The following is a 13820-nucleotide window of genomic DNA, read 5'->3' as shown; positions in this document are numbered from 1 at the left end:
CTGGATGGCCCTTTGGTCTGATCTAGCAGGACTCTTCTTAGGTACTTATCATGTATTTCTTTTGAAGAAAAGCAACTACTGTTTTGCTGTATCATCTCCAGTCTCCTTCACTTCCACACACATTTCTTCTCTATCAATTTGCTTCAACTTCTCATCATTGGCTTTTTAATATCGTCCCTCCCCTCTTGCTTTTCAATTTAAAGCTTCTTCGAGATGCATTTTTCTCCTTCAGTTAGCAACCAGATTCCTTTATATTAACCCACTGAACATGTGGTTTACAGGTGTGATATGGAGTTATTCTCTTTCAGGTTCACCTAGCTAGCTTCTTTCCAGTCTGGCCTCCATCCCCTATATTTCACTGAATTATCTTAAATGACTATTTAAAATAAGGTGAGAATCAGGGTTCCCCTGCTCACTAGAATTGATATATGAAGTGCCTATTATCTGAACAGTCAGAAAGAGGTAACAACTTCTGCTGACTTTTCCTTTTGAGCATTTAGTAAACTATAGTAATGTAGGTGACCTACCTGCTATAAATGCTGTTAACAGTATAAATAATATTAAAGTTATTTTGTTCAAAATGTCTTAGATATGGCAGCCCCCTTTATGTCACTTTTATTTCTGGTAGTGCAGAGCTAGAAACATATCAAGAGTACAATTCAGTCAATTGAAGTCCTTCCCCCAAGTTTTGTTTATTTCTGTGGGAGATATGTATACTCCAATCCTGTGCAGTTATTTGTGCTTAAGACTATTGAAACAATGGTACATAGAATCAGGCAGCCAAGCACATATTTGCAGTTGAAATCATGGTATTAAAAACCATGCTCATAAGGAGGTTTTACGTTCATGGTTTTAATCATATGGCAAGGTCTGGGCCTTGACCAATGAGTTTTAATATGTAAAAGGGCACACAGTCATTACATCTAGATAGATTCTGACTTGACCTTAGGAACCCATCAATCCCTGTTTAATAAGCGGTGAAAATTAGTATCATCGCTTGCTAAAATATGAGCCATTTCACACTTCATACAAAGCACAGAGAGTACTCCTGAACAAGGAAGTGCAGCCTCTAACTGCTCCCTGACTAATGTACCTTTATATGACACATGCATTTGTCATCCTTTAAATTTGTAGGAATACATCTAAAAAGGCAATACGTGAAATGTTCCTGTGAGAGTTGTCTGGTTCTCTTGCGTATTAGAAGGGGAGACTTGGTGGTGGGTGGTGAGAGGATAACACCCTGATCCTATGGGGCTGATACCTGTCTCCTTTTATCGACATCTGTCTGACACATCATTGTGTGGGCCCCTGAGTACCACTCAACAGCACTGCACATGCCAACAGCACTGCACATGTGGTATATAGTGCAGTCCAAGCACGCAGGAAAGGCACTGTGGCACCTTAAACGACCGGCCGTGGGTTAGCTGGTGTGTACGCCCATAAAATGCACTAAATCTTCAAGGTGGCAACCCTATCCATATTTACGGTGGGGGGGCAAGCCTCAGCGAGCAAAATGGGGGCTTCCTCTCGTGTAAATGCGCGCAGGGTTGTGTCGCAAGGTGCCAGAAGCTTCCTGTCTGTGTCTGGGGTGAACACCTCGTCCGCCTGGCTGTGGCTGCGTGTCCCCCTCGCCAGAGCCAGATTCGAACCCCTCCCCGCGGCGCCGCTTCCTCCTCCTCCCGCCGCCCTCTTTCCGCCGCGAGCCCCCTCCCCTCGCCTCCTCCCCGGCAGCCCCCGCTTCCCTCCCCTCGCAAGCCCCCCTCCCTTCATTTCCGCTTGCGAGGCCCTTCCCGGTCCAATCCTCCGCTTCGCCTTCTTCCCGCCTGCCCTGCCGTGCGCATGCCTGGGTTATGCAACAGGCCCCGGCATCCGAGCGGGTCCCAGCTGCAGGGGCGGCGGCGGCGGCGGCCGCTTGGGTAGCAGGCCGGGTCGAGGGCGGCGGGCGCCAGAAGGGAGAGGGGGGAGGCGGCCCGGCCAGCCCTCCCTTCCCGCTAGGCGGAGTGGAGAGGCCGGGAGGCGGCGCCCTGCCTTGGTCCCGCTTGCCGCCCAGCAAGGCGGGCGGGCGGTGTGAGCGGCTCCGCTTGCCCGGGCCAAGTCCCGCCTGTTCCGCGACGGCGAGTGGGTTGGCTTCCTGCGCCGTGTGCTGCTGCCCCCTTCCTCTCCTTTCCCTTCCCTTCCTCCTCCTCCTCGCCGTCCTCCCTCCCCTCCCGCGCTCTCTCTCTTTTCCCTCCCTTCCTCCCTTCCCCCGGCAGGCAGTAGGAGCCGCAGCGGCAGCAGCCCGGATCCCCTGAGCCATGGCGCTGTGAGAGCAGCACATGGCGGCCGCAGCAGCCATGAGCCCCCCACGAACCCACACAACTCCCCCCTGAAGAGCCGCCGTGCAACTGCAGCAGCAGCCAGCCAGCCAGACCAAACAGCCCGCCCCGTCTTAGTCGGATCACATTGGCCATCACTTCCCACCCCGCAACTCTTCGCTCCTGCCTCGCCCGGGCCGCTCGCTCTGCACCGCCGCCGCCTCCAGCAAGCCAAGTCCGGTCCCCGCCACCGCTGCCGCCGCCGCCATGGGAGTGCAAGGCTTCCAGGACTACATCGAGAAACACTGCCCCAGCGCCGTGGTGCCGGTGGAGCTGCAGAAGCTGGCCCGGGGCAGCCTGGTGGGTGGCGGCCGCCAGAGGCCCCCGCAGACCCCGCTGCGCCTCCTCATCGACGCCGACAACTGCCTGCACCGGCTCTACGGCGGCTTCTACACGGACTGGGTGAGCGGCGGCCAGTGGAACCACATGCTGGGCTACTTGGCGGCGCTGGCCAAGGCCTGCTTCAACGGCAACATCGAGCTCTTCGTCTTCTTCAACGGCGCCTTGGAAAAGGCCCGGCTCCACGAGTGGGTGAAGCGGCAGGGCAACGAGCGCCAGACCGCCCAGCAGATCGTCAGCCACGTCCAGAACAAGGGCACCCCGCCGCCCAAGGTCTGGTTCCTGCCGCCCGTCTGCATGGCGCACTGCATCCGCCTGGCCCTCATCCGCTTCCACATCAAGGTAAGCAGCAGCAGCAGGCGGCCCAGGAGGCCTGGGCTCGGGCGCTAGGGGCTGCTGTCCACACTGCCCCGCCGGCCCCTGCCTTTCCCCTCCTGGCCAGCGCCCCCTTGCATCTTCTCCCCTGCCCTAGTGCCCCTTTTCCTCTGCCACCTTGCGGCCCCCTCCTTTGGTTTGGCCATTTCTGCACTCTCTTGCCATCTCTCCCCCCCCCCACCGTTGGCCCACACTAATAGGGGCCCTTCCCTGGTCCCCCCCGGGGCTCCTCTGGCACCAGGGCGCCCAAGAAGCGGTGCCCAACTCTCCTTGCCATTGAAGCGCCAGGTTTTCCTCTCCTCGGTTCTTCGCAGCTCCAGTGGGGTTTTGGGGGTCTTTTTTGTGTTTGGAGGGGGGGAGGAGAGGAGGGGCAGCACTCTTAAGATGGCAGCAGGTTTTGCCCTCTTGGTTGTGGCTTGACGGAGTTCAGAGGGAGGGAATCTGTGTCTCTCCATATCTGCAAAATGTCGTCAAAAGCTGGCGGTGTCGGCGGCTTGGGCGGGGAGAGGAGGTGCGACGAGTTTCCTGGGAGCAAGCGGGCTCCCCGCTGGCCATTAATAGCCGCCCGAGCAGGGCCAAAAAGTTTCTGCCGCTTCGGCGTTGGCCGGGGGTCTCCCCCTCCCGCCAAGAGGCCTTAAGTCGCCTCCGCGCCTCCTCCTTAGCAGGGTGCCTTGAGCTGGCAAAGGGGAGGACTTCGTAAGCGCCCTGATGTCCTCAATCTCTACGGGGATTTTTCTATTTATACATACCTGTCAAGCTTTGAAAACCAGATGAGGGTGATCTGGAACATCCGAAGGCTCCCATCCACTATCATAGATGTCCTAATGAATAGCAAAGGCTAAACTGGGAGATGCAATCATAATTTCGTTTTCCCAGCGTTCCTAAGCCTGTATTCTCCACTGCTGGTCTTGTGAGCACTTTTGCCTTTATGCATCTCCCCCCCCCTCTTTCCTCCCCCCCCCATCTCAGGATCCATTTCTTTCCCCATCCCATAAAATGGGAAGAAGGGGAGGTTGGTGCTCTCACCGTGCCTTGTCTGATGGAGAATTTGAAGACGGGCAGGTAGCAAAATGAATCTGTAGCACTTGTGCTCCAGAACCACCCTAATTAATGCTTTGAAGTTTGAGCAGTTCTGCTCATCTTCAAAACTCCAGCGAGGTGTGTTCTGACTCCATGTTGTTTGGGAGGCCATTGTTCTGATCACTCGGATTTATAAAATGTCCCTTGCAAGCTAGCAGCCAGTCTTCTGGAAACAGACTCAATTCAAATCCTAGCCATTTGTTTTTGAAAAGTACAATCACTTCTGCATCTTGACTCAACTGTAAGTGAAATGTTTGAGGGGCTTTAGACACAAGTTTGCCAAGAAAATGAAAGTAAGCAACAAGTTCTTTAACATGATTTACATTTAAAGAGAACCTGCAGTTTGAACTAGCTTTAGGTTTAGCTCTTGCAAAATGACTTCTATACACAAGTTAAACATACTCTGGTTTCAAATCGTTTTAAACTTCTCTCACTGTACATGTAAACTGGCAACTGTTGAAAATGAGTAGTGCCTATAGTTTTAAGCTATACTTAATGTCAAATAATCGATGTCCATTTTATGACAGCACCTCATTTACTTTTTTCTTGTAAAGACAAATATCAAGAGGCAGTAGTATTATTTCATTATGGTTTATTTTATCTTCAGAAGAAATTAAGTAGGTAAAAGTGTATAATCCTCAGGATATTCTTATGATTGAATTTTTATGAAAAGGAAAAGTATCGAGCACATAGAAAGTAGTTGTACACTTTTTTCAGTTCCGTTGCATAGCATAGCAAATATTTTGTGACCTTCAGAGACGTGCACAGATCTAGAATCAGAGCTTAACGTTATTGTGCTTTCATGCTGCCCTTTTGGCAGATTAAACCACATCTGTAATCGGGACAAAGGATATTTCTCAGGATGGGGAGAATTTCTCTAGAAAGAGAAAAATTACTATTTTTTAAAAAAGTATGTCATAAAAGTTAAGTTTCAGTGAAGTTAACTCAGTGAAACTGGAAAAGTAACACTAGAGGCTTGGATTGGGTGATTTTCTGCTGAAAACTTAGGTTTAAGGCCTAGAAATCATCCTGCATTTTTAGAGAGGCAGTGATACTTCAGACAAAGTTGATAGTGGAAGTCCCACCCCTTGTTTCATTTTTAACTGGTAAGAAATTTTATAAGCCTGCAAGTTGACAGATCTAGTGTAATGATTGGCTTACAGGAATGACAGACATGGAAGTGTAGCACTCCTATGAACAAGTTAGATTGTTCTGTTCGTGTACGCTTGTTAAATTCATCTGTATGGAAGCAGAAAGCTGTTAAGTGCAACCGCACTTTCCTCTCTAACTTAATCGGATGTGACATGCATTTCTAATAAAGGACGAAAGGATTGAGTCTAAAAACTTGTTATCACAAGTAGTTTGTGCTGTGTTGTTGTTTTTTACAGGCCTCATAGGATGAGTTGCTTAGGTTTGAAGATATATTTATTGCAATGAATGCTGATACTGCCTTTTAAAATGGCTTGGAGTGTAAAATTCTGGTTTTACTAGTGATATCTCTTCAAGTTCTAAACTTAAGAATAATCTAGGTTGAGAATTTTATTTCTTTTTAGAGACTATTTCATATTGTTGAGCAGGAAGGGATCCTGAGGGTCATCTAGTTCAACTCTTATCAAGGTGCAACAAATCTTTGTGTTTCTTCACATATTGAAATTTCTGTTACCTTGCTTTTTAGCTTGTTTTAAATATGTGGCAGTGCAACTGTTATTGCACATTTTTAATAATACTTTAAACCAGTATGCATTTTTTTCTAATATGAAAAATAAAACTACTTTATTTTTATTCCCTAAGATTCTTGCTCAAAGAAGTGTATAGAAGTACATTTGAAGTGAAAAATATTTTATCTTTAAATATGTTTTTTAGTTTGTATAGAGTATTGTAGCAGTGACTTGTATAGCAAATCATGATTTGATTCTTACTATTTTTTATTTCCTGGTTTTGCATATATAAGGCTTTTACCGAACCTTGAATACATAAATGTTGGAGTTTTGTTCTGTGCTTAGTGATACTATATTGTTGCCCAATATGCCATTTAATACTTGTTTTGTTTTTAATGATTGGTGTTTTGAGTAAAGTCTTGAATGTCATTATGGATAAAAGGTGGGCTAGAAACATTTTAATAGATCAATTTATAGAAACTTAGGAATTCTGTCATGCTGACAGTTCATATAAAAGACAGTTCATATATAATGGTTTCTTGTAGTGCTAAGTCAAATGAAATAGGAATTCATGACACTGATGTGTTGAAATCTCAAGTGGGTATTTCTACTAGCAAATTGCATTGTCAGTGGAAAATGTAGACTATCGGGAGCGTGGGAAACAGTATTCAGAACACATGCTATTCTGTCAATACACAGCACTTTTTAGTTGGGTAGTCAGATTATGAGTGCATAATACAATACAGGTTAGAATTTAGGGGCACTAAGTAAACTGGAAGAAATACTAATAAAGAGTAATATAGTTGTCATTTTCATAGTCTAATTCTAGTGTTTACAGTAGGCATTGCAAATACAGACATCTCTTTTTCTTCTTTCTGTTACTTGTTGGGAGACCCATGTACACATAGTCTGGTTTTCCACCAAACTGTTCTTTGCTATTTTGGCATATATTGGCTGCATTTGGAAGGTTATAGTCAAGTGTGAATAGTGAAGTACAAAATTCATTTTATTTATCTAAACAATCTTCAATTGATTCTAAGCAGTATATAATAAATACCAATTCAGAAAAGGTAAAAATCAGTTAAAACTATAAAATCAGATTTTCATTTAAATTACTGCTGGAATAAAAGTCTTCAGTAAGTGCCAGAAGTTCAACCAATTGGGAGAGAAATCCATAAAATTGGGACCATAGTACCAAACACACAACTCCTGATGGATATGAGTCATGCATCCAGCCCATGGGGGACTACTAATAGTGACCTTGGTGACTTTGCTGAAATATAAGGGATTGAGGTATATAAGTCTTAAGGTATCCTGGACCCAAATTATTAAAGGCCTTGTAAATTAATGCAAGTCTTGAACCTGACCTAGTAGTGTACGGGCAGCCAGTGCAAACTTTTGATCACCACAGTTATTTGCTGGTGATAATCTGTCCTGGTCAACAGCCTAGGCACAGCATTTTGCGCCAGTTGGAGCCTCTGGACCAGGCCTATGGGTAGCCCCACATAGAGTGCATTGCAGTCATCTAGTCTTGAGGTTACCAAAGCATGAATAATTGTGCTTGTGTCATAGGCAGGGTCCACAGGTGAGTAAACTGCTTTCCTTTGAGAAAAAAGTGTGTTGCATGCAAAAATGATAGGTCCCCATTTGTGCACTTCTGTATTGTACCTGGATTGCAGTACGTGATTGGTATCAGAGATACGAAGGGCTGCCTTCATGAACCTGGCTGCCTGCTCATTGCAGGCATCATAAGTGGCCTTCTGATTTGCTAAGATGTGGGCCAGGGCCTTTTCAGTTGTGATGCTCAGGCTGTAGAACTCCCAACCCTGGATGGTCTGTCTGGTGTGCTGTTTTTTGGTATTTTGACATGCTGCCGAAGCCATTTTATTTTGCCTCCCTGTTGGTTTTCTTCAGCTTACACACTTCCTTTCACTTTTAAATCTGGCTTCTAGTTTTTATGCTATATATCTATATCCCATCCATCATAGGCACTACTCAGGGCAACCGGCAGTAAATTAAATTTGCAGGGTCCTAAAATAAAATTAAAAAAATTAAAAATATAACAGTGGCAGAAATCAGAGGTAGACCATGACCTTTACATAAGGTGTTTGGCAGGTAGAAGTCTGCCAGGTTAAAAATGTCTTTGTCAGCTGGTGATATGCAGCCAGAGAGGTCTTCTTTGGCGATCACTCATAGCTGAGTAAGATTGTCTTCCATCAATATGGTTTTAACAGTGAGTCTGTAAGTGAGTGGAGGACAATTCTGGATGCACACGTCCTTCCACAGTGGGGACATAGCGGATGGGAGTTTTATCATGGTGAGGGTTTGCCAAACGTGCCATCCTCTTGGCTTGTTTTGTCCTGAGTTCATGACACCTTTGGTAATGGCTGTTCTCCAATTTGAGCGCTCGCAAGCCAGTGTTTCCCAATTGTCGGTGTTTATACTACATTTTTAAAGATTTGCCTTGAGAGCATCTTTAAACCTCTTTTGTTGACCACCAGATTTACACTTTCCATTTTTAAGTTGGGGATAGAGTAGTTGCCTTGGAAAACGATAACCAGGCATCCAACCAGTCCAACAGAGTTGATGTTGAAGAATCATTGCTTCAGCACTGGTGATCTTTGCTTCTTTTGTGCCATCTACTGAGACTCTATTCTAGTTAGGATGCAGAGAAGGGCCCTTCCTGATCTGAGGAAGCTGGATGGTTTGGGAGGAGGTGATGCCACAAGTATTTATTAAAAAAATTATAGGCGGGTGGCACTGTGGGTTAAACCACAGAGCCTAGGACTTGCTGATCAGAAGGTCGGCGGTTTGAATCCCTGTGACGGGATGAGCACCCGTTGCTTGGTCCCTGCTCCTGCCAACCTAGTAGTTCAAAAGCATGTCAAAGTGCAAGTAGATAAATAGGTACTGCTCTGGCGGGAAGGTAAACGCCGTTTCCGTGCACTGCGCTGCTTCGCCGGAAGTGGCTTAGGCATGCTGGTCACATGACCCGGAAGCTGTACGCCGGCTCCCTCGGCCAATAAAGCGAGATGAACGCCGCAACCCCAGAGTCGGCCACGACTGGACCGAATGGTCAGGGTTCCTTTTGAGTAAAACTATTCCAGTGATAATAAAATTGAATGCAATATAACATTAAGAAAACCAGCAATAATAATATAATGAAACATTTTCCATAAGACAATTGGCCAAGGAAACTCAGGGCAGCATAGAGTGACACTTTTAGATCAGCCCATGAAAATAACTGGATCTTCAAAGCCTTTCTGAAGACCTGAAATGTAGTAGCTTTATAGAGGTAGGTCAGTTGACAGTGTCTTCTAAAGTTGTGGGGCCACCCCAGAGAAAGCCCTGTCCCTTGTACCCACCAACTTAGTGGCAGATAAACAACAAGAGCTCCTATCATTGATCTTAAGGTGCAGACAGGTTGGGATGGGTGCAGGTGGTCCTTTGAATAATTGGCCCAGTTATGCTTAAGGCAAGTGTGGGAAACCTTTGGCCCTGCATAGGTTGCTGAACTACAGCTCCCACCATACCTGGCTATTAGCCATGCTTCTGTGGCTGATGGGAGTTGTAGTTCGGCAACATCTGGAGGGCCAAAGGTTCCCCATCCTGGCTTTAAAGGTTAAAACCAGCACTTTAAATTTGACTGGGAATGGCTGTGGTAGGCAGTGCATTTGCTAAACCTTGATTTAACAAAGGCATGAGTTCCTGTAGCCAGGAATGGACAAGGTTCATGCACAAGTCTAAGCTGACCACTGCTGTCGCCTAGTCATCCAGCACTCCCAAACTCAGAACTTCAAGTGCACAACCCTGTCCAAAACAGCTTGAATCCTATTGCATAGTCTCTCTCCTTCCTGATTAGGAGCACAAATGCCTTGTCTGGAGTGCACTTAAGTTTTTTGTCCCTTGTCCAACCCATTGCTGCCTCAAGGCACTGGTTCATAATCTAGACATCTTATCAAGTCAAGTCCTGTATTTACTATTCTGATTGCTAGCACCATTAATTAATTAATTAATTAATTACATTTATTCCCTCACTTCACCAGAAGATCACAGGACCTTCAGATGTTGTTTGACAGTAAGTTGTACAGGCCCTGACCCACTGGCCATGCTGGCTGGAACTGATGGGAGTTCAAACAGCGTAGAGCTATCTCTGTTATAAAATGCTAAGCCAGACTCTGGGTTAGCTTGGATGCTTGAGCTCTGGGAGAAGAGATTGTAGATACTTTCTGCTTGTTCTACTGCGCTGCACTAAGCCATGGAATGGCTTAGTATTTTGAATAAACTTGGCCTTGTGTTTTAGCTTTCCATATTAGCTATGAGCTTTAACCAAGTTTTGTCCTGTGGTTTATAGCTCTCAGCTGGTCTCAGAAAGCTAAACCATAGGTGTGGGGTTGGACAGCATGACAAGCCATGACTTAGGAGGGAGGAGCCAAATGGTGGCTATCGCCATTTTAGGAGCCAGTGTGTTCCTACTAAACAGAAATTTGGCTTGGTAAGATGTGCAAACCAGACTTATATGACAGCAGGATCATCCACTGAGTTTGTAGTCCTGTTTTATGCTGTCCATGTACCTAAACTCAGCTGTATGTTCAGTTTCAGATTATTTATATTTATGATTCTATCAAACAAATAGCATGGTCATTTATACTCCACACTGGGAAGACATTATTTTGTTCAATAACATTGCTTCTGGGAAAATTTGGACACTTGTCAGCATGATCTTCCATAAATCCCACTTTGTTCACTTAGATTGACTTACTGATGAGTGTGTGCAATTGTAGCATTTGCATGCATGTATGAAATTCAAAATGGGAAATGTGATTTACATTTAAATATCTCTTAATCTTAATCAATCAGTCCTAGTGGTATTGCGGTAGCTATCATAATCATCCCTGAGTCATCAGGGATCCTTGTTACATTATATAATTAATTATTATTGTATCCTGCTTTATTTAGTCATTTTAGAAGATAATAACAGAACTCAGAATGGCATAAAAATTAAACCTGATTCAATAAAATCATAAAAAACAGACTGACAAAGAAACTCCAACAAAACCTTTGATTTCATTCATGGATCTTTGCTACTTGTAGTTTACCATGGAAAGATTTGAATCCTGAAAAGCTGGACATAAATAATTGTATTAAATAAATAAGTCCCCCACTAAAATCCAGCAAAGCTGTAAAGCTTGCTGAAATACATGGGCAAATAAAGTTGGAGGCTGAAATATATTTTTAAGAAGATTGGCTCCCAAACCAGCTTACAATTTTATCTTATTTTTGCATCTTGGTGATGGACTTTGATATTTCAGGGATACATGGCTGTGAATACGGCAGTCTGTCCTGGTCCTTGACAGATGATGATCTTAGTCCAAGTTCCAGGCTTTTAACCTCCTGAAGGAAAAATATATACCGTATTTTTCCGTGTATAACACTAGGTTTTCACCCTAATAAATTATGTCAAAAATTAGGGGGCGTCTTATACACGGATAGTGCCAAGGTCATTTTCTTAAATCTGAGTCCCTCAAAATAGTCTTATACATGGGAGCGTCTTATAGACGGAAAAATACAATATGCCACAGCACAGGAGGGATGGACTCTTGCTGATCTGCCAAAGCCAAGGTGAGACCTGATAAGCCTGTAAAGAGTTGAAAACAGTTCAGATGGGATGTGTGTTGTCTTTTAAATACTTTTCTGTCCCAAGGGGACAGGTGTGTTTCAGAAAGTTGTTGGCAGGGGAACATGGGTGTCTTTTATGTAGGTCTTTTGGGATGCGGGGAGCAGAACAGGGAGTCTGGCCTGTTCATTAGTTCCCTCAATTGAATACAGTGAAATCAAGAGTTGCTTTCAGCTTTCTTCTCCTTCTTGTTAGAAAGTAATGCTTGAACTGGGAAACTGCACACTTGTTTTGAATATGGGATCTTCATTGGCCCTGATTATAGTGTTTAGGAGAAGGAAGGACAGTTGTTTGGAACAGGACTAAAGTTTGACTGAGGATGGTATAGGATACCCTGTTGTTGTCAACAAGTTGGAGCTGCACATTTCCAGTGTGTGAGAACTTGTTTTTAACATGAACTGCTAATGTACATTTCAGCACTTTCATACAGTTTGGTATTAACATTTAATGTATCCTGTTCTTCCTCCCCCTTCCTCCCTCCCTTTTTGCATAGGTTGCACAGAGCATTGAAGACCACCATCAAGAAGTAATTTCATTTTGCCGAGAAAAAGGCTTCCATGGCTTGGTTGCATTTGATTCAGATTACGCATTGTGCAACATCCCTTACTATTTCAGTGCCCATGCCCTAAAACTGAGCCGTAATGGAAAAAGCCTCACGACAAGCCAATACCTGATGCATGAAGTTGCCAAGCAACTGGACCTGAATCCAAATCGGTTTCCTATTTTTGCTGCTCTTTTAGGTAGGTGGAATGACACATGGAAGTCCACATTTATCTGATCTTAAGAATGTGTTATTGGAAGGACTGTTTCTGTGCACACTTGTTTTATCATTTCTTCATCCTCTTGGTTTGTGTGTGTGGTTTTTTTTTTTTTTTAATTGTACAGCAGTGAATCAGAATCTGGTACCTTTTATCCCAATCACTTTTACATGGAAATGTGGAGGTACCTGAAGTAAGGCTGCAATCCTAAATGTGATTACTTGGAAGTAAGCCCCGTTAATATGGGACTTAGTTTTGGATAAACATTGTTTCTGAATTAGACGTGATACCAGGAAAAAATGTAGATTAGTTACCTTTTAAATACTCATTATCATATTCAGTCTCTCTAATTGCATTATCTGCAAGTGAAATTTGAATTTAGGATTGTTATTTCCCCCCAACTCTGTCAGACTTCACTAATTTCAAGTACTGCCTTGATATTTTAAAAAAGTAAACGAGACAACCATTTATGAAGAACAAGTAACATATAGTATATTTTTTAAAAGCATTGCATATTGTATATTCCAGGTAATCACATTCTACCTGATGAAGATTTGGCTTCATTTCATTGGAGTTTACTTGGTCCAGAACATCCACTAGCCTCTCTTAAGGTACAACTTTAATATAATTTCTGACATTAAAACAAATAACCTAGCATAGGAATAAAACATAATTTGGGCAACTTCTAATATTGTTGGGTATTCTAAAGTAGCACCAAAGACTTAAAAGAGGACTACTCTGAGAACTTGCTTCACTGTAAGTGAGTTCTTTAAGTTTTTCCATTCATATGGGCAATGTACACTCTGTGTTTCTTGTTTGAGTTCTCATTTTATCATACTAAACTGCACTAGCATCAGCAACGTGACTGCAGTTCTGAAAATATTTGCTCTTTTCCCCTTTCCTTTCTTTCTGATAGCTCTAAGAGAAAAAATTATTTGTATTCAGCTATACTAGATACATTTACAGTGGTACCTTGGTTCTCAAACAGCTTTGTTGTCGAACAAATTGGCTCCCGAACGCCGCAAACCCGGAATTAAGTGTTCCGGTTTGTGAACGTTTTCTGGAAGCTGAATGTTTGTCGCAGCTTCCGCTTGAGCGCAGGAAGCTCCTGCACTCAAGTGGAAGCCGCGCTTTGGTTTTCGAACCGTTTTGGGAGTCGAATGGACTCCTGGAATGGATTAAGTTTGAGAACCAAGGTTTAGTAAAAAAGTTGTACATGTGATGGTATTGCCAGTTGGACAACTTTATGAAAAACCTGAACAGAGGGCTTGGGTGCTGGTGTACGGCTTATGAAAATTCAGTATCTGAAACATCTTAAGCTTTCAGCTCTCAGAAGTGCTGTTGGTTCCTTGATGGGACATGCATACCAGAGTTTAAGAAAGGGTAAACATAGTTGATGGTTTAAACGAGATCAAACACCTCCTGGTTTTCTTGAATTCTGTCACTTTCTCTCGCCTAGAAACCTGTGCTGAAGTTACCATCATTGCAAAAAAGTGCTGCAGGAGTTTAGATAGATTTAAGGGCATAACTTTAAGTCCATCTAACTATTTGTTGCAGTTGTATAATACTTTTATGTTTG

The 13820-nt window shown here is 44.0% G+C and overlaps 1 protein-coding gene across 1 annotated transcript in view; it reads left to right on the top strand.

The window, feature by feature from the left end:
- The first annotated feature begins 1872 nt into the window (after nucleotides 1-1872).
- The window catches only part of FAM120A (family with sequence similarity 120A), a 52949-nt gene continuing 41001 nt past the window's right edge, over nucleotides 1873-13820 (top strand). The window contains exons 1-3 of the mRNA XM_053377766.1: nucleotides 1873-3035; nucleotides 11977-12223; nucleotides 12770-12852. Of these exons, the coding sequence (XP_053233741.1) occupies nucleotides 2562-3035; nucleotides 11977-12223; nucleotides 12770-12852 (804 nt within the window). The 5' untranslated portion in view covers nucleotides 1873-2561. The remainder of the gene's footprint in view (nucleotides 3036-11976; nucleotides 12224-12769; nucleotides 12853-13820) is intronic.

Source organism: Podarcis raffonei, chromosome 2 (genome assembly GCF_027172205.1).
Source record: "Podarcis raffonei isolate rPodRaf1 chromosome 2, rPodRaf1.pri, whole genome shotgun sequence".
Taxonomy (NCBI): domain Eukaryota; kingdom Metazoa; phylum Chordata; class Lepidosauria; order Squamata; family Lacertidae; genus Podarcis; species Podarcis raffonei.
This window is presented reverse-complemented; position numbering and strand designations above follow the sequence as displayed.